This window comes from Hoplias malabaricus, chromosome 14 (assembly GCF_029633855.1).
Source record: "Hoplias malabaricus isolate fHopMal1 chromosome 14, fHopMal1.hap1, whole genome shotgun sequence".
Classification (NCBI taxonomy): Eukaryota; Metazoa; Chordata; class Actinopteri; order Characiformes; family Erythrinidae; genus Hoplias; species Hoplias malabaricus.
In genome coordinates this window covers 10,385,235-10,412,237 of record NC_089813.1, presented here as the reverse complement: position 1 = coordinate 10,412,237, position 27,003 = coordinate 10,385,235, and the positions used below count along the sequence as shown (strand labels likewise).

The 27,003-nt window shown below is 40.3% G+C and overlaps 2 protein-coding genes across 2 annotated transcripts; one reads left to right on the top strand and one right to left on the bottom strand.

Annotated features, from left to right (window-relative positions):
• The first annotated feature begins 1,315 nt into the window (after positions 1-1,315).
• On the top strand, positions 1,316-7,510 carry tprg1l (tumor protein p63 regulated 1-like). The gene is made up of 6 exons (XM_066644953.1): positions 1,316-1,737; positions 3,790-3,881; positions 4,268-4,318; positions 4,418-4,543; positions 4,682-4,835; positions 5,353-7,510. The coding sequence occupies exons 1-6, from the start codon at positions 1,498-1,500 to the stop codon at positions 5,545-5,547; spliced, it is 858 nt and encodes a 285-aa protein (XP_066501050.1). The 5' UTR covers positions 1,316-1,497; the 3' UTR covers positions 5,548-7,510.
• Positions 7,511-7,638: 128 nt separating this feature from the next.
• On the bottom strand, positions 7,639-21,748 carry wrap73 (WD repeat containing, antisense to TP73). Its single transcript, XM_066643231.1, has 13 exons — positions 21,611-21,748; positions 19,752-19,855; positions 19,379-19,531; positions 18,882-18,998; positions 12,887-12,959; positions 12,252-12,355; positions 12,082-12,168; positions 11,321-11,455; positions 11,071-11,148; positions 10,784-10,886; positions 9,697-9,822; positions 9,107-9,298; positions 7,639-8,710 (listed from the first exon to the last, which is right to left on the bottom strand). Exons 2-13 carry the CDS (start codon positions 19,818-19,820, stop codon positions 8,601-8,603), a joined length of 1,347 nt encoding a protein of 448 aa, XP_066499328.1. The 5' UTR covers positions 19,821-19,855; positions 21,611-21,748; the 3' UTR covers positions 7,639-8,600.
• Between the last annotated feature and the right edge of the window lie 5,255 nt (positions 21,749-27,003).

Here is a 27,003-nt window from a genome sequence, read left to right as displayed (position 1 = left end):
ACAGTTTGTTATGAAATGCTTTTATATACTATTTAATGTTGAATAACTATATATTTATTTATTTTTTGAGGGTGATACAAACAGCAGGTAAAATGAACTCAAATCAACTGTCCACAACAGTGAGACCATACATGAAGGGATGAGCCACTTGTGTTTGATTTTCTTTTATTTTGATTTGACTTTCAGTTCGAGTTAAGGTCACAACACCTGCACTGTCCTTATGTATTCAACTTTATTCATTACTTTTTATATATTCATTCATTCATTCATTATCTGTAAGTGTTTATCCAGTTCAGGGTCGCGGTGGGTCCAGAGCCTACCTGGAATCATTGGGCGCAAGGCGGGAATACACCCTGGAGGGGGCGCCAGTCCTTCACAGGGCAACACAGACACACACTGACACCTACGGACACTTTTGAGTCGCCAATCCACCTACTAACGTGTGTTTTTGGACTGTGGGAGGAAACCGGAGCACCCGGAAGAAACCCACACAGACACAGGGAGAACACACCACACTCCTCACAGACAGTCACCCGGAGGAAACCCACGCAGACACAGGGAGAACACACCACACTCCTCACAGAGTCACCCGGAGGAAACCCACGCAGACACAGGGAGAACACACCACACTCCTCACAGACAGTCACCCGGAGGAAACCCACACAGACACAGGGAGAACACACCACACTCCTCACAGACAGTCACCCGGAGGAAACCCATGCAGACACAGGGAGAACACACCACACTCCTCACAGACAGTCACCCGGAGGAAACCCACACAGACACAGGGAGAACACACCACACTCCTCACAGACAGTCACCCGGAGGAAACCCATGCAGACACAGGGAGAACACACCACACTCCTCACAGACAGTCACCCGGAGCGGGAACCAAACCCACAACCTCCAGGTCCCTGGAGCTGTGTGACTGCGACACCAACCTGCTGTGCTACCTCTACTTTTTATACATTTTACCCTTTTTTGCTTTTGTCCTCTTTCAAATGAAGCTCTTTTGTCTGCTGTCAGGTTCGTGTTACCTCTGTCCAGTTCATTTAGCCCATTATTAACATGTTTCACTAAAAACCTGTCCATCTTCCTGTTATTTTTATCTCTGAATGTAATGGTGGTTTATTGGGAGAGTAACCACTGTCCATTTACAGCCGCCGTGTTTATTTCCCGATGAGCTTTTATCTCAAGCAGCTCAGCCCAGTTATGAACTTCAAATCGGGCAGCTTTTCACATAACATTTCCTAGAGAAGACGGATTACAGCTGGTGGAGGTTTAGTTGAAGGGACTGTGGTCTCTTTAAGGAGTGGAGCAGGTGGGCGTTTCTCTCACTGAAGCGAAGCGAAGCAAAACAAGCTTCTGGACCCTTGAGACTGGGGCTAATTTTCTCCGGAAACAAAGATCCAGCTGAGCTCAGAACTGTGCTATTTATTGAAGGTTTTCTTTACGCTTGTGTTTTGCTGTTGTCCCTTTTCCGCCGCAAACGGTACAATGCTGCAGCTGAACGACGCGGTGGAGCCGGACAGCCCCGGAGCCGCGGTGCTGCTCCCCGCCGGGGTAGAGGAAGTTGAGGACGGTGTTGAGGTCGCCTTCACGCCGCCGGGGGGCCGCCACAGCCGGGGCTTCGAGGCGGCTACTGTCGCCTGCTGCTCTCCGCTGCAGAAACTAACTCCTTTCCACGTCCACAACCCCACCATGCAGGCCAAGGTCAAGGACTACTTCGTGTTCAGGGTGAGAACAGGACATTAACACGACATGAACTGTGTGTGATATTAATCCGCGGTTAGTCTCCGGCGGCTCTCGGCAGCTACCGTTACCGTGGATACCGCAGCTGATCCTCTACCGTTAGCTAGCTGGCTAAATTACTATCACAATGACATCCTTTTTATTATTAGCGGCCCTCAATGTTAATAATGAGAATGACTTTAACACACCATACACATTTTATACGGTCTCAGTGGGTTATTAATGAAGTTAATGTTACACTGTATGTTATTTAAAGACCTGGGTTTGGCCCCTTAACATTAACGTTACATTTGCTAACGGTAAACAAGTAGTGATACATTAGGTAATAGAACATTAGTTTACAGAGATTTTATAGACCCCGCTTGTCATCCATCAACCCCTGAAACTCCCTGTTAATCCAAATGAATCCCCTAAAAGTGGTGTAGTTATAACACTAACCTTATACCTTCCTCTTCATTCAGTATCAATCCCAGCCTCCATCTCCAATTTCCCCTCCGCCATTCACCTGCAGCTCAAAAACCCAGCCCCAAAATGGGTTGGGATTGGTTCCTTAGATTTGTGACATCAAAAAACCTGGCTGTCAGAATTTGCTTGCTTGAGACTGTCTATGAATCCCTGCAGTTTTCATATAGTTTATATTAAACCAAAATCAGGAATGAATGATGACAATAATAATAGTAATATTTCTTTTATCCGCAGTCAAGGATTTAAAAGAGCAGAGTGATTTTTACCAACAAAAGCAAACAATATTTGTGACAAGGGGTTTTTATTTTTACTTTTAATCTATAAAGTGCAAATCAGATGAAGAACAACTAAATCCCTTTGTATTCCCTGAATGGAAAATGTTATGCTCCATTGAGGAGGTCCCCTGCATGGAGGCGTCCATGTTTAAAATATTTTTAGCACAGATTCAGATCATTTCACTGGGTGTCAGTGTAACAGATCTGACTAAATCTTAGAAATATGAGACAAATACATGTCCCTTCACTCCTGAACAGGCATTCCTAAATATACAAATCCATTAATATGTTCTTAAGTTCTTGAGTAAATGAAATTTGTTCCAATATATTTACTTTTAGCTAAAGATTTTAAAAACAGTGATGATGTGTGAAAGCTTTCTAGATTGTTATTGAATAACTGCACACAGTATTGATGAATATAGACATAATGCAGCAAACCTTGTGTATTTCTAAAGGTAATGAAGCCCAGCTTCTATTAAACACTAATTAAATAATTCTTAAAACAAAGAAATGAAGATGGAAGTGTCCCAAGTTGATATTTAAGCACTATGTTCACTAAAGTTAAAACTGCAGTCCTAGCAACGTAGCCTTGCAGATTAACGCATGACGTTCTTGTGAAGTTTGTGGTTTTAACGCTCAAGCTTAAAAACTCTACTTCGTCTGTGTACACAGTTATCTGTCAGACGCATATTTAGAAACATTTATGACGTCACATAGTGGTAAACACAAGTATCCAGCAATTGCCCAAATCATAATGACTGTGCAGAAAACTTTTAAGTGCAAACAGAGGCAGCAGATGAAGATATGATGCATCTATTTTAAGACCTCTGCGTCCAAGTTGGCACTTAATTGATGGTCCTCATGGAAGGTCAATTTATAAGCTACTTTAATGAGGCATATAGGATGCACCAACGGTCAGTGAATATAATGATGATCCTGGCTCATATTTCTGATTATGGAATTTCAGTTTAAATAATTGATTTATTGTCTGGAACATCCTCAGTAAGATGTTTGAAGGGAAATATTGGTATTTAGTAATATCCAAGAATGGAGTCTTCTGCCAGTGTTTCTAATGATCCCAGTTTTCCTCAAATCGTCGTTTAGACTTCGTTTAAACCTTACAGATGTACAGCCGTAAAATGGTAATGAACGACCCTATTTTGTAAACTCTGTAGTCATAACCCCCAAACTGGATTTAACAGATTATGGTTTGCATGTGAGCACACTTCCCTGAGAATACAGCAAACACCAAGGCACTATCTAGACTTGATACTAAGCTCATGTATTTGTTCAACAGCCAGGAACCATAGAGCAGGCTGTGAACGATATCCGCACAGTGGCTTTGCCTTCAGAGGATGGAGAGGTTCTGAGCGTGTGGCTCTTGGCAGAGTAAGTCTTACCTTTCCTGTTCTTGCATCAAATGATAAAGCACATGGTCATGGTTTTGAAATTGTGTTGAAGGAAGTGTTGCGAGTGTTCAGCCGTTGTCTGCGTTTAGCAGCTTGACACAAGCATACAGTAATTCCTCTGGATTTCATACTGTCAGGAACTCTTTGGTGGGGATCTATCCAGCGACAACCTGGAAATTATGGCACACAGCTGTTGGTCTTCATGATAGAGTTTGCTCATATTTCTATGTAACGCAGCACGCCCCCATCATTTTCTAAGTAAAATAAGTACATTTTCTCTACATTTGTTGTACATACACACATTCATTCATTCATTCACACATGTTCTTAGCCACTTTACTCATTTAGACCTGCATTCCTTCACAGAATCGATCATTGGAACAACGAGAAAGAGAGACTGGTGTTGATAACAGAGAGGTGAGGAAGGAAGTCACATTCACTTTAACACATGTTTTTGATCAACCAAAGGAACTTGTTTGCTCGTAGTTTGCTGATGTCAGCGGCACTGTTTTGCAGGTCTTTGCTGGTTTGCAAATATGACTTCATCAATCTGCAGTGTCAGCAGGTCATCAGAATTTCCCTCAACGCGGTAGACACCATTTCAATCGGAGAGTTTGAGTTTCCTCCCAAATCCCTCAACAAGTAAGATGTCTATTGGGTGGTGGGGGGAGGGAACATTTCATAGCTTCGATGATTTTTTTTTTCCCCTAACACTGCGGGAATTATTGTTGCAAGAATGATCAACTCTCTGTGTGCTTGTGTGTGCATGTCTGTACGAAGGAGAGAGGGCAGTGGGATACGTGTGCAGTGGGATAAACGTCCAAGGCCTTCTTTTCTAAACCGCTGGAACCCCTGGTCTACTGACATGCCCTACGCCACCTTCACAGAGCACCCCATGGCCCATGCGGATGAAAAGGTGGCCTCCCTTTGTCAGGTAAATTTATTTATGATTTTTTTTCCTCATCTAAATTTAGTTGTTGCCAGTTCCACCCGTTAGAGACGACTCCCCCCGTTCACAGTGCTACCCAGCTGAGAAGGTAATGTTATCAAATGCTTCCTCTGAGACCTGTGAAGCTCCATTGCCTTGTTTCAAACGACTACAAACACAACACCAGGGTCCAGCTGAATGTGTCTGCAGGACACATGGTTGATTGTCTTTACCATGGTGTCACATTTCAGTGATTTTATGCCTAAAATAACTGATTTTCCACACTGCACAGTGAAAGGCCTGATTGTGTTTCAGTAGCTGTGCTGATATTACACTCCTAATGGCGTACACTGAAGAAATGAAATATATCACATATAGTGGGTTGAATTTCCCCAAACCACAAATTACTGACTAATTTTGATTAATAATAAGTTATTGAGCTGTAATCCCTACTCTGTGAAAATGTAACTTGTCCGAGGACTTCCTGCTTAACTGCAAATGACTGCCCCGTTTCACCCTTCAGCTGGAGAACTTCAAAACTCAGCTGATCCAGGCTGTGAAGAGGGCTCATAAAGATTACCCCATCCCTGGACGAGCCAATGGTGTGCTGCTGTTGGAACGGCCCCTCCTTATAGAGACTTACCTGGGCATCATGTCCTTCATCAACAATGAGGCCAAACTTGGCTACTCAATGACCAGAGGAAAAATCGGCTTCTAACTACTCTCCCCGATCGCCTCCTGTATTCCACGGCACCCACGCACCGCCACTGACTGGTTCTGCTACACTCCAGTGTGTTGAGATACGTGAACCCATTTTTGTGTAGCTTGCCACATTTCAGTGGGGTGCCCTCTCCACCCGACGGTACGTCACTGACTCCGCAGCATGTGCCTGGAAGCATCCAATGCCAACTTGATGCCCCCTTTCTTGGCAGTGCCATTCAGCTTTTTCTTCTTGTGTCCAACTGTAGCCATTTTTAAACAAGGTGTCCGACGTTGCGGGATGAGTTGGGAGTATATGATGGCTGACAGGAGAAAATATTTGCTATACATTTTGCCACCAATTATGAATATAATTTAACATAGATTTTAGAGTCTGATTCTTCTAGTCCCTTTATGAGCATGTTACGATAGCAGTTGTAGTGTTAATGGGACGGGAACGGACAAATCATGACTGGTCTAAAGTGAAATCCTGTTAACAGGGAAAATGTGAGTGTAAAAAATGAATGAATCTTAAACACAGTGTTTCAGGTTCTTGTAAAAACTTGTAAGCGATGGCTCTGTGAGTAGTTACTTTGGAATTACAGAGTGTATTCCCTAAGGTCTCTGGAGCAGACGTAAGGGTGAAATGTTTAAAAGCTTACATTTCCTTAATTCAGTTTAACTCTCAGTAACAAATGTTAAAACATATATAATCATCAACCGTTACATGATAAGATACTTATTTACTGCTCACTAAAACATATATCCACAAACTGCTCCTAAAAAAACATTTCTACATACCTTACAAACACGAGAGTCGCACTCACCAGGCGCCGAAGGTTGTGCACATCGATGTTTGTGCATATGTCTTAAAAACCTTTTTTAAACAACCACTTATGGATTTGAAGCAGTCCAATTCTTGTTTATCCCTGTATAGCAGTTTAAACTTAGCTTGTGCACATTAGCTATGTTTTTGTTGAGCTTGTCCAGGCAGTGAATTTAGACTGGGTCTGCCCATGATGCAGAAAACTATTACACTGCTGGAGGTCCTCAAAATACAGTAGACAAGTCAGTTCAGTTACTCCAGTGGCTAAGGATGTTACCTTCCGTTTAAATACTGCCATTTTGATTTGTTCATTGTTGTACTCAATGATGAATTTACAGTGTCTATGCATAAACAATCTACACAACCTGTGGGAAGTTTCGAATACAGTCAGATAAAACAGAGGGTTTGCCCGAAAATGGCCCAAAATCACGGCTTTGGGATCATTACATTAATTAATTTGGTGTTGGTTGTCGTCCCTCATATTTCCCAACTTAAGAGCAGTACCCTCAATGCATGATTTATCAATAAAATAGGAATAAGTCATACTTCAATTTACCATTCCTTTGAGTTTCTTTGGCTGTGTAATAATGCTGTTCTCCGCTCAGGTTACGTTAGTGTGCTTGCTGACTTTAAATGATGTGTTTAGTTCAGAGGTGAATACGGGTTCTCAGACGTGTCCTCGCTTGTACGCACTTTTATTTATAACTTTCTATTGTTTTTTCGGTTCACTCCAGTTTATAGTGTTGTGTTTGTACCAAAGGCGTAATGGCGGCACTGTGTAAGTGCTTCCTTGAGTCAGGCTTTTCGTTTGTTTGATTTTTTTGTAAAAATGTAAAGTTTTGCATGTCACCTCTGCATGCAGTTTACTGGATATGAAAAGTCTGATTTTATGCTTATGATGTGTATTCTTATCATGGCTTCAGATCACACATTACAGCTTTAAAACGTATGCCAAAATATTTACAGTTAATCATAATCAGTCAAAGCTGCTGTTATTGATCCTTGTCTAACGGTGGGGGCAGTTTCTAAAACCCAGATTAAACCTGAGTGCAAGAAATGGATTTTAGAAACAAGCCCAAGTGAAATATTTGTAATTTCTGCTGATATCAATCCCTTGGGTTTGTACTGCAACAATAATCATGCTCAGTATAATTAAAATGACTCAATTCTTTTACTTGTGCTTTTTTTTTTCTTTTACTTGGAATGAACTACAGGTTGAAGCCAAGTTCAAGTCAAGAAAACCACTTTTCTATTTGTATAAAATTTTATTAGAAATAATCCTAAACATAGAAAAATAATCCTAAACACATTTACATATGAAACAGCTTCCTTCTTACGTGGTCTTCGAAACGTTACATTCAGCTAGTCCTGAGAAACAACATGCTACAACTATAAAAACAAGTTGACCATAGTTCCCATTGTGAAATGTTTGCACATTTGTGGATGTTGTGACACAGCAGCATTTTTTGTTATCTTTTTTTTTTTATTCTATCTCAACAGCTGGATTTTTGAGCCAAACTAGGGTGCATTGGTTGATTATTCTGCAGTTGTGAAGTACATTGCTAGAGACTTGTTTATAAGCCTTTTAAAATGACTTCTTCATTTGTGAATATTGAGTATTTTAAACAATTACATCAATGGAATTAAATGAAGCCAAACAATAATGAACTGGCCATTGCCAGGAGCTTTGACAACTGCATTATAAAGTGATACACTAGTGCTTTGGCATCACAATGACAGACTTTATAAGAAATCTAGTAAGACTTCACAGGCCGTGGAGGAAGACTTTGTGTGAGCCGACCGCACATGTATTCTCCTGGTGTATTTTGGTCTTATGAAAAGCACCCACATCTTTAGGTGCTACATTACAGGTTAGGCTTTAACCATGTATAGTTTAAGCTGTAGGTGAGGATTAATGTCAATTTCATTTCAAAGCCAACAGGACACATGGTCTTACAACTAAAGTCATCAAATATGAGAATGTGTTTTTTATCTAAAACAAGATTTTGCCCATTGAGCGTCGTTATTTATCTACTAATCGATTTGGTTCAGCTCTCTGACTTTGAAAGATGCAAAGACTCTATTAGAACACAGAAGAATGAAAGTTGATGTTCAGAAACCCAGCCCCAGACGCACTAGGGCAACCTGATTTTGGCCTTTCTTGAATTTTGATGTGCTTACTAGCAAAGCCACAGGTCAGCTGGTATGGCGGGTAAGTTGCAGGCCTTAGTGCTCCCGTCTGGTGCTCACTTCTCTTCATCTGTCGCCAAGTAGCACAGGCACAGCTGGTCTTTCCCCAGAAGGACCAGGGAGTCTCCAGTGCCGTGCCAGAAGAGAGAAAGCACCTGAAAACTGCCTGTTGAACAGAGACACAGGATAAGACAACACAGCTTAATTTTGGGCTTTTTTATGATTAATAGCATTCGTTTATGACCCTTGATTCATGATAAGCAGAACACTGTCATTGTTGATTACTGGCATTTTCACCGTATTCGACAAACAATGGAACAGCACTGCGCAAAGTGCGCCAACAGTTGCCCAGTCCTACACTGAGATGTTTATGTCACATAGACTTGTGTTTATTGACATGCTGTTAACAAAATTCAGTCCTTGATGTGGCTGCTTTCACAGTTCTTACCATTGCATTTTACTACACTGATTACTGCTATTACTAATGTAAATGAGGACATTTTGATCCTTTGTTCTCCGTGTAGTCCTCAGTGTAGTCTTACAGGCTGGTGTAGTTCCTTACCTTCTGCCTGCACCTTCACGGACACACAGCCAGCCAGTGACCACATGTAGACTTTGCCGTTTCCGGTGCAGAGGGCCAGACGGGGTCTGCGGGGGTCCCAGACGAAGCAGCGCACGGGGGCGGTCTGCTCCAGGACGGCTTGCAGGCCCAGCCGCTGCATGTCCCACACCCACAGGCTCTGAGGCATGTTGTCTGAAAGGGGTTTGGCACAGAGTCAGTGAGGACAGCGGTAGCACAGACATGGCCCCAGTGACAATCCCCCCTCATCTAAGTGGTGCACTTGTGATTAACACCCCCACAGCTCTGCTGAGCCAAAGAGGAAAACACACTTGTCGGGGAGTTTTGACAAGGAAGAATAAGCTCAGTGTTTGAAATAAAGGGGAATTACACAGCAGCTAAAACAGCAAATGTCTCTAAATACCAGACCCTGTGGGCAGCCTGTAACACTTCTCATGACGGTTAGTGGAGCCAAATGGGGCAAGGGGCACTGAATGGGCACTACATATAGAAAGGGGCTTTGGTTTTAAGGGTTGTTTGCATTAATTCTAACCTACGTTTCCTAAAAATAATACAAATAATTAGATTCTTACCATTCTTTGTGGCCAGATAGCGATTGTCCGCACTGAAAGCAATGGCAGAGATCCCAATTTTCGGGTTGGCACGATCCAGATCAGGTTTTACCACTGGCACTTGGGCTGGGAGTGAAACGATCTCATCTGAAACAAGGTAATAATGTCAACTGATCGCTCAATTCACAGAGAAAAGCACATTCAAAGGTCTCATATTAATTAACATTCATTTCTCCTTCATAAATTTTATTGCACTTCAGGAATATGCTGCTGCTTTTTTGAGTGATGGTCCACTTCATTCTACTACACGAACCACACCAGTGATTTCGGTGATTTTAAAACGCAGTGTGTGTAAATCTAAGAACACATCTTTGGAAGCACAGTGAAACATTTGGTGCTAGTAACAACTCTGAATGTTTGCCGCTGAAGGCACAGAGGGAAAGTACGACAGTCAGTGTGGGTGGTTTCATGTTTTTAAGAGTGGGATGGACGGCTTAGAGATGGGCTCTCATGTCAAAACATGACACTAAGCACTATGTATTTGTTGGTGAGATTTATACAGAGGCATTTGCAGACCTCAGTCAATGGTCTGCTTACAGAAATAGTTGCTCATCCTTGCTGTGCGTCGGAATGCATAATGGCCCTGTCACCATGCCTAGCCTCCCAACCATGGTCTCCACTGAGACACCACCGTCTGCATAGCATGCAATATTAGCACACACGCTCACCCACACAGGACACCAATACGGCTCAGCAGCACGACCCAGCTGAAGTTATGGCTTGAGATAATACAAACCCAGGCTTAAGGTTACTTGGGGTGATATATAATAGGTCCATGTTACTATGATGCCTCAACAATAACTGATTATTTAAGGATAACATGTATTAATATTAACTGAGTTCGACTGCTTAAGGCTGAGTGCATCTATCACAGTGTCTCAGTACCTGGTTCTATTTTACAGAAGGTTTAATCTTTTTAAGAGATCAAAGGTTGAGGATTTAACTTTGTAGCTTCTGTTCAGTTGTAACACTCCTCTTATTGAAAATGTCCTCACTTTGAATTTTATTTCATGCAGCTTTTTTTGATCAATCAGTTCCGAGGACTCACATTTGCTTTGGGAGTTAAAGAGGGAGCTCCCGAGAGCAAGCTCATGAACAGACAAGTCTTCAGTGCCAATAACAGGCCTTTTCTCCACCTCTTTATACACCACCTAAAAGCAACCAGGAAAATAATTCGGGGGTAGAAGGTTCACAATTTAACAGTATATAAAATATTTATAAAAAGACTTTGGTATTTGAAAAGAAAAAGTGTTACTAGGCCATTTCTAGCTTTCATTATAAGGATGTGTGGGTTGAATCTTAAAATGGTGCTTAATATGAAGAGAAACTGCCTACAGCTTTGGAGTTGGTTATAGTCGCTGGATGCTCAAATTCAATGAGTTTCTTCCAGGTGATATGGTTCAGGATCCGAACCTGGTAGAAATAAAATACATCACTGTTTGAGAGAAGAGAGAATGAAAGTGCCTTGTAACAAGAACGCCAACACTAGATTTCTAATATATTAACTTATTCTACCATTACAAAACATGAGAATATGTTTAGAACATATCTGAAGTTGAAAGCAGGTGATAGCAGGTTGTCATACCTTCTCATCATAGCTGCCAATGGCCAAGAACTGGCTACTGGGACTCCAGGCAACTGATTTAATTCCCAGTGACCATTCATAAGCACTGTAGGTGGACAACAGACGTCCATCCAGGGAGTATAACAGCATCTTGTACTACAGAATCACACATTTAAATTTTCAAAAAAAGGACACGTAATTATTCATTCATTCATTCAATCATTATCTGTAACCCTTATCCAGTTCAGGGTCGCGGTGGGTCCAGAGCCTACCTGGAATCATTGGGCGCAAGGCGGGAATACACCCTGGAGGGGGCGCCAGTCCTTCACAGGGCCACACACACATTCACTCACACACTCACACCTACGGACACTTTTGAGTCGCCAATCACCTACCAACATGTGTTTTTGGACTGTGGGAGGAAACCCACACAAACACAGGGAGAACACCCCACACTCCTCACAGACAGTCACCCGGAGCGGGAATCGAACCCACAACCTACAGGTCCCTGGAGCTGTGTGACTGTGACACTACCTGCTGCGCCACCATACCGCCCTGACACGTAATTAACGTATGCAAAATTAGGTATTTTTATAATGTTATATAGAATGTATCCACAAATGTCTGTCATCTGTTGGGCCAAATTAAAGCAAGCTCCTGCACAACATTAATTATAAATGCTATGATTATTGGTCACAGCATACAACCATTATGAATGAATAACATGGTTATTTTATTTTTAATATTACAGAGCTGTAAGTGTAAAGAAAACGAATGCTCACATCAAGACATGAATCCCACATGGCAAGCACACAGCCGTTTGGAGACCACTCCACTCCAGCCAAGTCCTGTGTCTCTGTCTCAAAATGCTACAAAACAGTGCTCCTTTGAGTGCAGTTCCTAAGATTTCAAAGTATCCGTTATGTTTTTGGAAAGAATAATAGATGCTTACCCTGAGAAGATGCCAGTCGTCGCACACAAATATGCTTATGAAATCTTTACAGTCTCGTCGCTCAGCTAAAGCCATGTAGCGCCCATCTGCACTGAAGTCCATCCCTACAATGTCACATGTATAACATACTCTCATTGTATACAAAACATGAAACTTTTCCAAGGACATGTGATCACAATTCTGAACCTTTCACTCACATGATGCAATTTATAGCCCAGTCAATCTATGGTGACAAACTGTGACAAATCCCAGTGTAGGGGCAGCATGTTCTGTTGTTTTAGGCCAGGGCCAGTGTAACACTACAGCTAACAGTGTCTGTTCTGAACAGAGTCCAGTGCCCAGAACCCATCCCTGGCCCTAGATGTGGACAGACTGGTCATGAGGATTATGTGACATTTACTGAGCAGGGCAGCCCAGCTGTCAGTGAGTGCACATAGTTGGCTGCAGGGCCAGGGGCCAAGCCTGAGGTTACAGGTTAACCCACGCCATGATTCACGTGTAGACTCCTTTACCATGACCCTGTCCTGAAGTCTCCCTCCAGACACATAACATGGACACAATCTCAAACACACACACAGTGTTTCATCTTGGCTTTTACCCTGTGTACAACTCATCCATCACAATCAATCACTTACCTTTCTGACAGGCCTTAGGATACTTGATGTATGACACAGATTTGTTACACAGAGACCACACAGTGATTCTCAACTGTGAACAGAAAAGAGGCAAGAAATAAGTATGATACAAATAACATGTATTATATATTAAAATGCACACAGATGCAGTTTACATAGTGTATTTAAGTGATGCCATTCTAAGTGTGCTGCCTACTTAAAACCAGAATAAAAAAATAATTTTAAAAAGAGAGAACCGCTATTAGGAATATACCAAACACTCAACTCAAGTCTTTCATTCTGCGATATTCAAATATATAAATAAATGCTTCTGACTGCTGGACAAGAACCAAAAATGCCAAGGACACAAGGATGAAGATGCACAAGACACTTGATAAAAGATAGTCAAGTGTTAATGTCACTTTGCTTTAAAGAGATTTACACCAAGTGTAAGATGGGCACTCTGCCAAAGGATGGGCACAGGGGTGCAGAAGGATCAAAAATAACATGTAACATCTTGTCCTTGAACACAGACACTCAGTCTACCAGATGCTGCAATTAATGAGGGTCAGCAATACTAGGGGGAGCACATGAAAGTGTCCACTCGGGTCCATGCTGAAGCTTAGCCAAGGGAAAATCATTCTGATGTGAAAGTGTGATGATAAGACCATGTGTTAAAGCCAGATCTGTTACAAATGGGATGTCATTATCATTTAATGATGATATCTTTTTTTGCAGACTGACTCCTTAATTCCCGCATCAGTGCTAAAAATTACTGGGCACGTAGTTGTTTAACAGAATCCACTCGTCCATTATAATTGGTAAATCCAGCTATGTTAAGATGCACCCATTGAGGACACAGATGTCCAGCGGTGTGTGTACAGATTAATAAAATGAAATGAATTCCCAATAACAAGTGTCCACTAGAGGAGTATAAAATCACCCAGACTTTTCTCTGATCCAGAGCTAATCATCAAACATCTGTCCCTGATTTTACTGATGTTCTTATCGCAGATTACAATAAACGTCACGGATAATCTAGTTTGACATACTGAGTAGTGCTTTTATGTTTTGCTGAGCATGGCTCTGTTTTAATTAATCCGTACTATCAGTAAAAAACGTGTCTAACCTCAGGTATGAGTGGTGTGCAGAGTGTAAGGCTCTTATGCACTTATTTACAACTTGGTAAGTCAATCTAGTGTGCGTGCATCTCCTCATCCTCTGCCTCTGATCCCGCTTGTCTATCAGAGCGCTGTGAAATAGTGAACTAAACTCGTCTTGTCCTTTAGCCAAGATCCTTGCATTGCTCTGTAGAAGTAATATGGGCTAGCAGAAGTGACAAAGTTTCAAACCTGAAGTGTGAATGGTAACCGAGATCCTTGGCCACTGTGCAGCCTTGGACGGCCTGCTTCCGTGACCGGGGTTTCCAAGATTATGGAGATCATTTTATCAAAATAATTTTCACCACCACATTTATAAAGATGAAGGCTGATCATACAAAACCAACTATGTTTACTTGCAAGCCTAAAGAAGCCTACAATAGCGGGTGTTATAATATCTGTGCTCCCCTGCTGCTCTACGCTGGACTCAAGGCTGGAAGGATACCTGATGTGCATCAGCTGCCCTCTCTCCTGTGGCTATCTGTCTTCACCCCTGGATGGAATGAGCTATGCTCTACAGCTGTACTTCACGAATATCCCTAACCATCACCTCTTTCCTTCTCAGTTCTATGGAAACAAGCATTGATACAGGGCCAACACATCAGGAGATGACCCCCTCTCGCCATTACCGGCTGGAAAGAGCGGGGCGTGAGAGAGTGAGGGGCTTGGCAGATTTGAAATCTAAGACCGTGAGGACAGTGGAGAAGTAGGTGGGAGATGTTTCCCTATGTTGCCATGTTTGCTAGTGGTCCTGGGTAACTGGTGAGACTAACGCCTTCATAGATTCACTGTGCCAGCTGAGGCTGACACGCGTCACCACCGGGTCTGAAACCACAGAGGAACATTCAGCACCACGACAGCTGCAGCCCCTACACTGCTGTATGAAACAACACTGCAACGGTGAACACAGTAGAGATGGCATGATACCTCTTTCTTTCTGACACAGATACCAGTCTAATACATATGTCTAATCTGATTAAAAATCACTTAGCTGGGAATTGAGCCATATTAAATCACTGGACATCTGTACAAGGAACAGTATGTAAGATTTTTACCTTAACATTTCAGCTTCAAAATAGTTTGGATGCTTCACTGACCTGTAATAGGGAGAACAGAGACTCTGTGGTTGCAACTCTGGGCTCAGCGCTGCAGAAACTGCACTATTCCTTTAAGACAGCCATGGAACTACTCAAGCAAACACACTGATGTGTTTCAGAAAGATGTTCAGAGCCAATAAAATAATAAAAACACAACTTTTTTTAATCTTAAGTGGAAAAAATAATCTGGAATTAAAAAAGTTTCAGTCTTTAAACCCATCCAAAAATTGATAGTCTACAAGTTCTCATTAGAAAAACAAGATGTGTTTAATTTACTTACACCAAAAGCCTAAAATAGAGAGAGTGAAACCATGGGCCCAGTGATTGGACTCAAGGTAATAGATTTATGGCATACATTGTAGGGGAATGAAATGAACCACTCATTCACATTTGGAAAACCCCTTTTGTATGTGGAAAGCTTGAGTGACATTTCCAAGTATCTTTACATAGACCTGTCTGTCAGCAGAGGATTAGGTCAGAGCATTCCACATCTAGAAAACATTTTTAAAACGATACAGTCCCAATTCTCCTATTACACTTGATTCTCGCCTGCATCTGATACAGCCAGGCAGACGTGCTGAGGGGGCGGCAGATACCACCCCGGACCATCGTTAAACCACAGAGGCTGCTTACACTCACAGATTTCTAACGGCTCACAGTATAAATGCTAAGCATTAGCTGCAGCCCAAAGGCCCCAGGCTGCCACGCATTGTTGGTAAGATCCCAAACAATGCAGGATCATTCGAACGGTATACTGTTCACCACTGCCCTTGAGTTACTTCTCTTTCTCAAGACTCGTATCATCACTCACCAAACACATGGATTACATTTAACACCTGGAACAAAGTGTTAGCTTGCTTGTAATTATGGAGCCCTCAAACTGATATAGACCCCTTCTTAAGAAACTCCAAAGAAGCTTCAGCAATGTCCGCAACATTACACCAAGACAAAAATGGCAGGCTTATGTTAACAGATTTAGTTTGATTTGTTGAAGCCTTTGAATAACTTGAGGGAAACTGTGGGTATTACTTATGAAGACATGTATTTCAGAAAGCAGTTTGTTGGTTTCAGTTTTTAATACCATCACCTCTCCACCTGGTCTGTAAACGCAGAACTCCTAGAGAAAACCACAGATGGATTTCCTCATCTGAAGAAAGTAATTTAATTGCACAAGTGCAGTGCACAAAGTGGGCATAGCAATGGTTTAATTAAGAGTTTGCATTAAATAAATAAATAAACATTCGCTAGCCATTTTTTTCTGCTCATCCAATCAGCATGTGACATCGCAAAACAGTGATGATGAAACATTTGACATTTGTGCTGTGGGTATTTCTGATTTTCTTGTGAGCAAATTAAAATGAGTGAGGAGTCTCTGTTGAGGTGTTCTAGTCTCACAGCAAATGCCCCTCACTGTAGTTTACCAGCTAATTATTAAACAGCAACTCTTATATATATTCTTATCACAACATTTTTAAATTATAAAAATGAAGCAATACCTTTTAGGCAAGTAGAAGTGTTTTGTAGTACACCCTATTATCATCACACCAACAGCTGTTTACCCTGATATTAGGCTGCTATTGTTAATTTACTAACACTACAATCTATAAATCACCAATCGTTCATTTATTCATTGTCTGTCAGCGCGTAACCAGTTCAGGGTCGCTGTGGGTCCAGAGCCCACGCTGAATCACTGGGCGCAAGGCAGGCACGCACCCTGGAGGTGACGGCAGTCCATCGCAGGGCACACACACCTATGGACACCTAAGCACACAGTGGAAACCCGTGCAACCAAAGGGAAAACATTTTTGAAAATTATCTGAATTATTTTTAAAGTAAATTTTCTGCTAATAGCAATTCGATATCATTGTGCATCTCTGTTAAACTTGATTAGAATTGTAACTGCTGAGTAGGATCAGGTGTGTCTGAATAATAAAAGATCACTAAACTGTGCAGGATTCAGGGCCTTACCGCTATATTTTTGACTTGTGATGTTCACAAACAAATCATGTGACACATCAAAGTGCTGCATTTGGCATAAATACTATAATGAGCTTATAAAGGAAAGTAATAATGTTTGGGAAATTTCATTTCCATCATTTCTTTATTTATATATTACTGTGATTCAGCAACATTGAAACACATGTGTGACCGTCACAGATAGTTGTAGTGCGCTTCTGTAAACTTGGTCTACCACAAGTGAACACACGCAGATTAATATAAATCCACTAGCATGCTCCTGTCAGCTGTGATGAAACACACTGGCAACATATCCCTCCTGTCTCTGGATAAACTGTTCAGGAGAGGGCACTGGTCATAAGAACACCAGGCAGCTGTTCCTGAACAAGTTAATTTAGCATCCTGTTTATGAGTATCGTGAAACCGAAGCAGCGTCATGTACCCCGGTTTGGTAAAAGCTTAATGAATTTTTGTCTAGGGTGAAGGTGATGTCAGCTGGGGCTGAGGTCTGAACTCTTAACCTCTCAACTAAGAAGAAATTCTTCAGCTACTGCAAAGCTTAACAAGTCACCTGTTAACCAAATCAGGTTGACATAGCAACAAGCATCCTCCAACAGCCCATAACAAAACTGCATTAGATTAACGTGCAAAACGAAACCCCACAAAATAAGAACACTCAGTACTCCAGTGGGGATAATTAGAGGCAATAAAAATGTGTATATGAGGGCAAACTTTTATATTCCAGCCATCTATGTCATCAATATGACCATATGTACAGCACTACTAATGGATTCTTCTTTTGAAACGAACCTTCTGTCCAGACAGCACACTCAAGTCAACAAGCACCTGCATCAAATGGAGGGGGGGAAGATAAAGTATAGATTTGACTACTGAATGGGAGAGACAACAAGCACAAAGTAAGAATGCCACAGGCTCACAGACACACTGCACACCATGTCCCCCTTCATTCCCAGACACAGCTGCTCTCCGTCTCAGCACCTGTCAGTGATTCTAGGAGTCAAGTTCAGGCAGCAGGCAGCTCCAGCTCTGGCATTCAGCCAAAGTGTAATCCAAACAGGCAAAGACGTGAGATGGAAAGAAAGTGATTGAGATGGAGAAGAGATGGAGGGAGAGTGAGGTCAAAGCCTTTCCTCTTCCATTGTCAAAAAACACCTCAGCAGGAGAGATACATGCAGTACACAACTATTTTGTTATTAGTGAATTTAAAGCAATAGCTGTATCCCAGCAACTTGACCAAAAAGCAAGAGGGTATGTCTAATTTAAATAGTCATTCAAAACATAATAATAATCGGCAATAATATGTGTGACAGGTGAAATTTGAATTTCAGTCACATCTAGGACTTCAGTTTGAAAATATCCAGTTTGCTGATACTGGCACACTTATTTTTGGGTTAATAAGCATTGTCTGTGACATATAAATAAAACATAATAAGCAAAGTGTGGTTTCTGATTCAGTTCATACCTGCCTTCTATTTACTTCCCCCCAGAAACCTGTAAAAACTTACAAACCCCATCCAGGTTTAGACATTTTAAACCCCTGAAACATCACCTGAACTGCATGTTTGCTGTTATTCACTTGAAATTCACATTGTAGAATGCCATGCTCCAATAGAACTAAAGCCAGGCTCTGGACATAGTTCAGGGCTCTGTGCCCTATGACAGGTTATTTGCGGGTTTAAGCTAGCCCTGGTCCTCCCGACTGCCTTCTATTTTCAGGTCTTTAGTTACAGGCAGCAACAGTTGACATGGCGCGGGATGGACTCCTCCTGATTTCACACTTACATGGAACTCTGTGGTGTTGAGAATGTGACGTCCGTCTGGACTCCAGCGTGAGGAGACTAGTCCGATCGAGCCCTCATCTATCTTACAGTGCCATTCTGGCTGCTCCAGAGACCACACCTGAAAAAAAGAGAGCGAGAGCAAGAGAAAGAAACGTGCCCATGCACACAGACACAAACATACACACAATCACTGGCAAGAAACACACTGTTCATAGGTTTCACATCACCTGCCCTCTTCTGCCTAAAGCAAAATGAAAGACTGGCGCTGGCTACCTTTACAAAGGTAAGAAAACATTTTATTTATTTGAAAGTGAATGTGGGCTGTGTTTTATATATTTTGCTCTTACAGTTATGTCTTCAGATTTAATGACATTTAATGTTCACAAGTTATTCAAGGCAGTCCTACTAAGGCCATAGGTGCTGCCTTCTGAGTTATCTCGTTCTCTTTGATTAAATCCTGTTTATATACTGATTTTCATCAAAGCTAGATCTGCATACCTGTACCAGTCCTCTTTTGTACATAGCACAGAGGATGAAAAGTGAGTCTGAAGACCACTCCATATGAGCCACCTGGTCAAGACAGGTGTACAGCTGCAAAATCTGCAGCGTGTTGACATCGCGCACTACCAGGCGATACTGAACACAGGTGGCCTACAAAAGCAAGAGGAACGGAGGGGTAGTTAAAGAAAGGGAAAAATCTCACAGTTCTTATGCAAGACGCAAATGGGTCTAAAAGTTTGTCATATCCTGCCACTATATATAAACTTAACACTTTAAAGTTTATCTACATTTAAAGTATAATTATTTGCGTGGCATTTCCTTGGCCAAATGACTGTTTACATAACTTATATCAAACAGACTAAATTCATACCAAATACTGTCCATCCGGAGAGACTTTGCACAGTTGATTGGACTGCTTGAAGACCTCGGAAAAATTCATGCCAAAGCACTGGGAATCTTTGGTAACAACTGTTGCTGTGATTTAGAAGAAATTGACTTATTTATTGCATCCATCACATAAGTAAAAAAAATGAAAATACTGCACAGACTTCTAGGCCGTGTGACCTAAGAGCCCAATGGATACCCGCAATATAACCTAAAATTTACATTTTTGTATACAACCAAAAACATTTTTAAAAAGAAAATTAATTTTACATGACAATTTTCTAATCTCTCTTCCTACTGTAGAAATAAAAAGGCTGCTTTTGTTACTGTATCATTATGACTGGTTTTATATATATATATATATAAATGAGCCAAAGCAATAAAGATGAAAACTCCTTATAATTTCTGTATGAATATTCAGGACTAAACTGCTGAATGCTAATTAGGAGAATGTATGTAAATATCACAAAAATGATTCAAATTTGTCTAATGCTGCATCTTTGGATTTTAGAGTATTGATTGGAACCGAATGATTTTGTTGTATATTTTAATAATATTTACATACCACTCTGATTTTGGAATAGCAATGAAAATGTATTTTCCTTGTAATGGGCCATTTAAAATACCTTACTGCCTGGAAACCAGGAAACTGCTCAAACACATGATGGCGCCACATTGACTTTACCAAAGCAAACAATGGTTTTCTGATAAAGCCTTGGTGGCAGCATTTTTTACACCTATCCTGAATAAAATTAGGTTTTTTTTTCTTGCTCTGGCAAGGAATTCACATTATGAAGAACTTAATCACTGAGCTGTCGAAATGTAGACTCTGACAACTGCTTACAATATTCTCTGTTTTTGTAAGAAATCTCTTGAAATCCAAGGAATCATCATCAATCTTTCTTACATTTTGTTGCATAGTAGAGAAGTAGAGAAAATACCCACTTTGTTGGTCACTTATTATTCTGTCGCCATGCCACTTGCCTATATATGTAACCTAAAAAATGTCCTAATCTCATAGGAAATTCCTGTTTGCGTGTCACTATGGCTTTTCAGTGTGAGCAGTGTACACATGTAATTTTATTCAGTATGCAAGGATCTATGAATATGCAATCAGTCCCTGACTCCATGTCCACGCACCCTTTTGCCACTGGCCTGCAGCTCAAAAAGCCCACCGTGCAAATTGACAGGATTGGTTCTTTACATCTGTGACGTATTAAACACTAGCTGTCTGAATCTGTGTTTTTGTAACACTGCAAAAACAGCCACAGTATTGACTGGGGTATTTATTTATTTATTAAGAATGTTAACAGTAATTAATAATAACATGTCAGAGTAGTTTTACTTAATTTAAATAATGAATGAATGAATGTTCTGATGTTTAGCAAAATACTGTCAGTTCCATTTTAGCGCTAAATATGTAGCACGTTTTTAACGACATTTTATGGATCATTTCATTATGTCCTGATGCTCACACCTCTGTATTTTTTGCATTTATTTTAGAAAGACATAGAACATAAAAGCCATCTGTTTACTCCACAGTAACCATAGTTACATGGGAAACAATAAACCTGAGCTGATACCGTCCTGTCATTACTTTGATGTTCACTTAATTTTAGTTTTTGTGGCGATGTTTATTCTACTTAATTCATTATTTCAGTGAACTGACAAATATTTTGCTTCAACATGCCCCCAAATATTTACTAGCTCTTTCTAACGTAAGCTGAATTAACGTTAATTTAGCTTCAATCAAACACGAGTAATATTAGCCAACTAAACCGACCATTTAATATCGTATACTTTACCCCAAATGATTCGGTTCATTGTTATTGGTCGGAACTTTACCTTATTAAACTGAAATGTTTGTATCCTCGTGTGTTTAAAGTTGGAAAGACGTAGTTTTCCGACTAAACCTTCCATCTAAAAGCACCTCTTTTCTCCATCGGACAGTTGTTGTTCGTTGTTTCGGAAGCGAGCCGTGTGTGATACGTCACAGATTTGTGGCGGTCACAGCCAATCAGCGCCATCCAGGTGCATCATGGGAATAGTAGTTTTTAAAAGTCCCATAAGATTCTGTTTTTTTAAATGAAAGATTTTAATGGTAACGAAATGTATGCATTCCATAAACTGTCACTTAATTGAAAAAATTTATAAATTTTAAATTCAATGACAGGCTATTTATTTTCATGAAAATCAACAATAAAAAAGAGTAGTTTGCAAAATACATATTGATTTCCTAAATGAATTACACATCCTGTGTAGAGAACATATTTAGAACATTGTAATGCAGTGTTTATTTGTTCAGTTTAACACATCATTATCCTTACTTTACATTAAAAACAAAATGTTACCTCAACCAACAGGGAACTAAATTTAGCAGAAAAAACCCACTAGATTTAAAATCTCCTTTTAGATTTAAAACCTGAAAAACGAATCTCAGAACTACAGATGTACAAATATGAATTAATTCATATATTCTACGTAACTTCTTATGCATTACAGTTGGTCCATAGCCTACCCAGAATCACTGGGTCCAAGATTTAACACTTTTATCTTCATTCAGCAAATCTTAAAATACACAATTAATCCCTGACTCTATCTCCACTACCACTCCACCGCTGGTAGGCAGCTCCAAGGCCTTTCCCATGTAAACAGGGTTGGTTCCTTAGGTTTATAATGTAAGAAACACTGGCTGTCTGAATTCACCACTTTGAGACTGTGTTGAGAAGCATATGTCATGGTTTACTTCTGCCTCTTTGCCTCATGTAAACAACATCAGGCCTCACAACACTTATCAGGCCTTATTTAGCTCATAAATAATCTAAAACATCACATGGTCATTTCAACAAGATAAAACTCAATTCTATTGAGGCTAATATACATGTCCATGTTCAGAATGTGTAATCGTTTTAATTAAAAGATAAATCATAATGTAATCATTAGCATTAGGATTTTAGTAGGCCAGTTCTGTCTGTTCCGTTTCGAGCAGTTTTTCCGGACTCATTCACACGGAATCTAAAAGGAGGTATTCAGTGAGGGCTGCTTTTTGCGTACGACGTAGAGGACAGCCTATGAGAGCTGAGCTCATTTACATATAAGTCTCTTGAAAGAACTGTAATAAAACGGATTGTTTCTTATTAAGGGATATAAATATGAAGGAAAATGTGCATATGAAATATATTAGCTGTCACAATATCCATGGCGAAAATAGGCTGCCTTTTTTTTTTAAGGATAATAGGCTACCCCTTTGTTTATCAAAAAAAGAAACACAATTAACATTTGGGATTGGTTCAGATGTGATATAAAAATACAAAAGCAAAACAAAAACACAGTTGGTCTTTTTATAGACTTCGTAACAAGGAAATATTGCCATTTCCACTTTCAGGCGGATTAACCCAATGCCTAAATCTGTCTGTTTCTGGGCTGAGAGCCTGAGAGAGAGTGCTGGATGAGGCTGGGTGATGGTCCCCTGGTGAGAGAGTCGTGTTTCCCGCTCGTGTGAGTCCAAACGGCGGCTAACGCCTCCCTCCTGTCCCCCATCTCTCCCCCAACACAACCCAACCCATCCCAGCCTAGCACTCAGAGAAAACTATTAGCCTAACCTGCTTAATCAGCTCCCACACAGCCTACACCTTCCTCAGATTTCCTTCCACCAACAGCCCTTCAAACCCTGCGAGGACTGCTTTGTTGACGTCTTTTTCTCCATAAGAGCAATTACCACCTTCAGCCAAAGAGTTGTGCGTGGGGCAGTTCCACTTCGAGGAAAATGATTCTGGGACTTTTTTAGTAGCCGCTGTGAACATTTTCAAGACGGGAACATTATCATTATTTCATTCTGATACAGGTGAGTGAGTGTATGAAGCTGCTTTTGTTGAGGGATGTATGGAGTTGTCAGTGCAGCAGAGTGGATTACACAGTGTCAACTGAAGGATATCCACACGGTTCATTTAATCACTGCTGATTTTAATATTGTATTTTAATTAGTTGGTTTTGCCAAGGCGTCTGGCAGATAAACAGCTTGCGCACGAGGTAAAATTAATATAATCATATAAAATAATTCAATAGATGAGGTGCACTGGTTGGATTCTGTCTTTTTGACTGTACTCACTATTTATTAAGATAACTCCTAAAAGTCCTGTTTTATCATTTATCGCCCTGTTGCGTGTGACGTTTCTGTTGTTTCTCGTAGGCAGTCAACACTGTCAACAACTTGAACGCTGAAATGATTTGCCTTATAGATTATTTTGTGTGTGTTTTTTGCTTAGAAAGTCGATAAATGTCTGAAAAGGTGATCAGAGCGGTCAAAGTTCAGGTTTGATCATTTACAAAACAGTAACAGTACAGTAACATGGGGGAAAATAACCAGCATAATCTATAGATTAATGACGACAATCTTTGTGGAATAATAATTGTAAAACATGCGTTTATTTTTTAACTTGTATTTAACTATAATATTTATAGTAAAAATATTATTATTATTATGATTATTATTATTTTATTATTATTATTACTGTAGTAAAATTACAGAAAAAAATATAATCTTGCCAGTATTATTATCAAAAATGTATATATAATTATAATTAATATCTCAAGTATATTTGGCTATACGTGGTTTTAACGGCTGATTGCAGTCTCCTCAAATATTCTCAGAGAATGTAAATCATTTAAGCCTCGTTCCTTCAGTTTTTTTGAGTGTGTATGTCGTTGTCAAGGCTGCCTTGTCCCACACGAGCTCAGGACGGTGTTTTGCTTTGCGCAGTGGTAGTTCTCGTTATTGATGATATTTTGTTTTACCACAGTAGCTCTGGGTCACTTTCTCAATCCGAGAAAAGGTAAATGGCTGGTTCCTTAACGCAGCACCGACACCGAGCTGCTCTTCTGTTCTGTTTGTTTAAAGAGCCCATTGTCATACGAACAGACGCGTATTCTTGTATAAAGGAGAGCGATAATTCAATTCTCAGTGTTGATCCCAGTCGTCTGTGTGTAATTGCTGAAGAACTGTGTCTCGGGGCAATAGTCAACAAGGGAATAAGTCTCTCATTCACCATCTACAGTGTCCTCAGGAGAAACTTTCACTAGCAGCAACTGCTCGCTTTGGCTGCACGTATTCATTTATGTGCTGTGTTTCTTATTGAAGGGTGTCACGCTTTTCAAACAAGTTCAAATCTACAATTTAGGGTTTTCAGTCTTTTTGTTTTGGGATTTAACGCAGGCAGTTTTTCAAATTAACTGCTTTCTACGTATTGGAGGATTACTGTTTGCTGGAAATTATATTCTGTGTTTGTGTGTGTGTGTGTGTGTGCCAGGAATATATCACGTTGTGGGGGGCCATACCTTGTTTCCCCACTCATAATGTAGGGACGTGTTTGTCTTGTGGAGACCTCAGGCAGGTCCCCACAACGTAACTCGTTATATTTGAAGGAGATCACATGCGCTCGATTAAGGTCAGGGAGTAAGGGTGGCGCTCAAGATAATATTATTAATTGATAAAGTACTGGAAAACTATGTAATGTCCCCACAGTTCACAGAAACAAACCCGCGCGTGTCTCACTTTCTCTTTCGGCGCTCCGTTGGCGTTGGTCGTTGCTGAGACAACAGGACGCGCGCGCTCCGCTCCAGCAAAGCGCGCGTTCTTCGGGCGTGGTGACGTCACTCTCCATTGCAGTAAGCGCGTTCAGGGAGAAAGAAAAGAGCTATAGTTAACGTCTTTCGCAGAAAGAGCCTCTCAAACACAGACACACACGTGTATAAACAGACAGGGGGTGAAACTATCAGACAGGCATCACATTATTGAACAATTTCAAAAGACCTTAACAGAACATTGAACAGAACAAGACAGTTAAAAATTATTTAAATCCCTCAGCAAATAAGTGAGTAAGATAGAAATATTATATGTTTACAAAGTAAAATTAAAACAAAAACGATCTGCTTGACCAGAGAAGCTAATTCAAAACTATGCCTGTTCAAAAAAGTGGGGATGTTGCCCCAAAGATGGTTGCTCTACATTCCCTATGCAGTAGTGCTGGGCGATATCACGATTAACTGTACACTTTACCACGATTACGATTAATGAAAGATAATTTTGTTTTTGTATTTTTGACCCTCATAGTTCAGTGATGAGGCTTGTACTGTAAATATTCTCCAGTGTTAAATATGGGATGTTTTCACTAATGTTGCTGGGAGCTTGTTCCTCTCTTGTTTTTTGAACACTGTTTATATTTGGTGTGTGATTGTGCTTTGGTCGCTGTTTTTTCTCAGCGTTTACATTTGACTTCTTTAGGTTCTGGTCGTCTTAATTAAAGTCAAAGCAAAACACATTCAAATTACAGATGCTGTGTTTTTCTTTGGTAGTAGCTGCTTTAGTGGCTTGGTCAGCCTCTGCGTTTTGGTTGCTTCCATGTGGCAGATAGGGGCAAAATCAGTGGCTACAGCTTTGTTTAAAGGGAGAGTATGAACATACAGTGGGGACACAACACAATAAAAATAATCAATATAACTGGTATAGACAAGATTATTTTAATTAGAAGTTTTGAATGTAGATTTCGATTCATTTTCGATTAATTGCCCAGCCCTACTATGCAGCTAATTATATAAATTTTTGGAAGAGTCACTCAAATCCCTTGCTTATAAAATTTATGCTGCAAGGGACATGCTGCTTTCTGATGGTGTAGAAAAAAACTGAAAAAAGCTAAAATCCATTCGATATATAAAAAATTGTCATGTCATTCATTCATTTTCTGTAATGTTCTGTATGTCATTAAAATGCGCTGCTCTTGCAGACTACAGTTTGATTCCTAACTCAGGATACCACAAGTATTGTACATAAGAGACCTTGGGCAAGACTCCTAATACTACATTTGTATGCATCTTAAGCTAATGATTAAAAACAGTAACTTGCTTTGGATTAAAGCATCTGCAAATGCCATAAGGGTAAATTGGTTCCACTTTTGAATAAGACTATACATTTAAAGATTTATAAATAATTTAAAAATCTGTTTATTAATAATGATATAATGTGCTGTCAATGCAGTCATTCATTATTTCAATTTATTTATTATTTAATTTCTTTATTTGATCATGTGGAAATTTGTGTTTCTAAGGGGATAGCAGTGATTGGCTTGGCAGACATTTTAATTGAGGATGTCTTCTGTTTATAAATATATTTCAGATGTAGGTGAATGTAGTGTTGGGAATCTGTCCTGAAATTAACCCCAATTTACCACTAGGAAATATTTTAC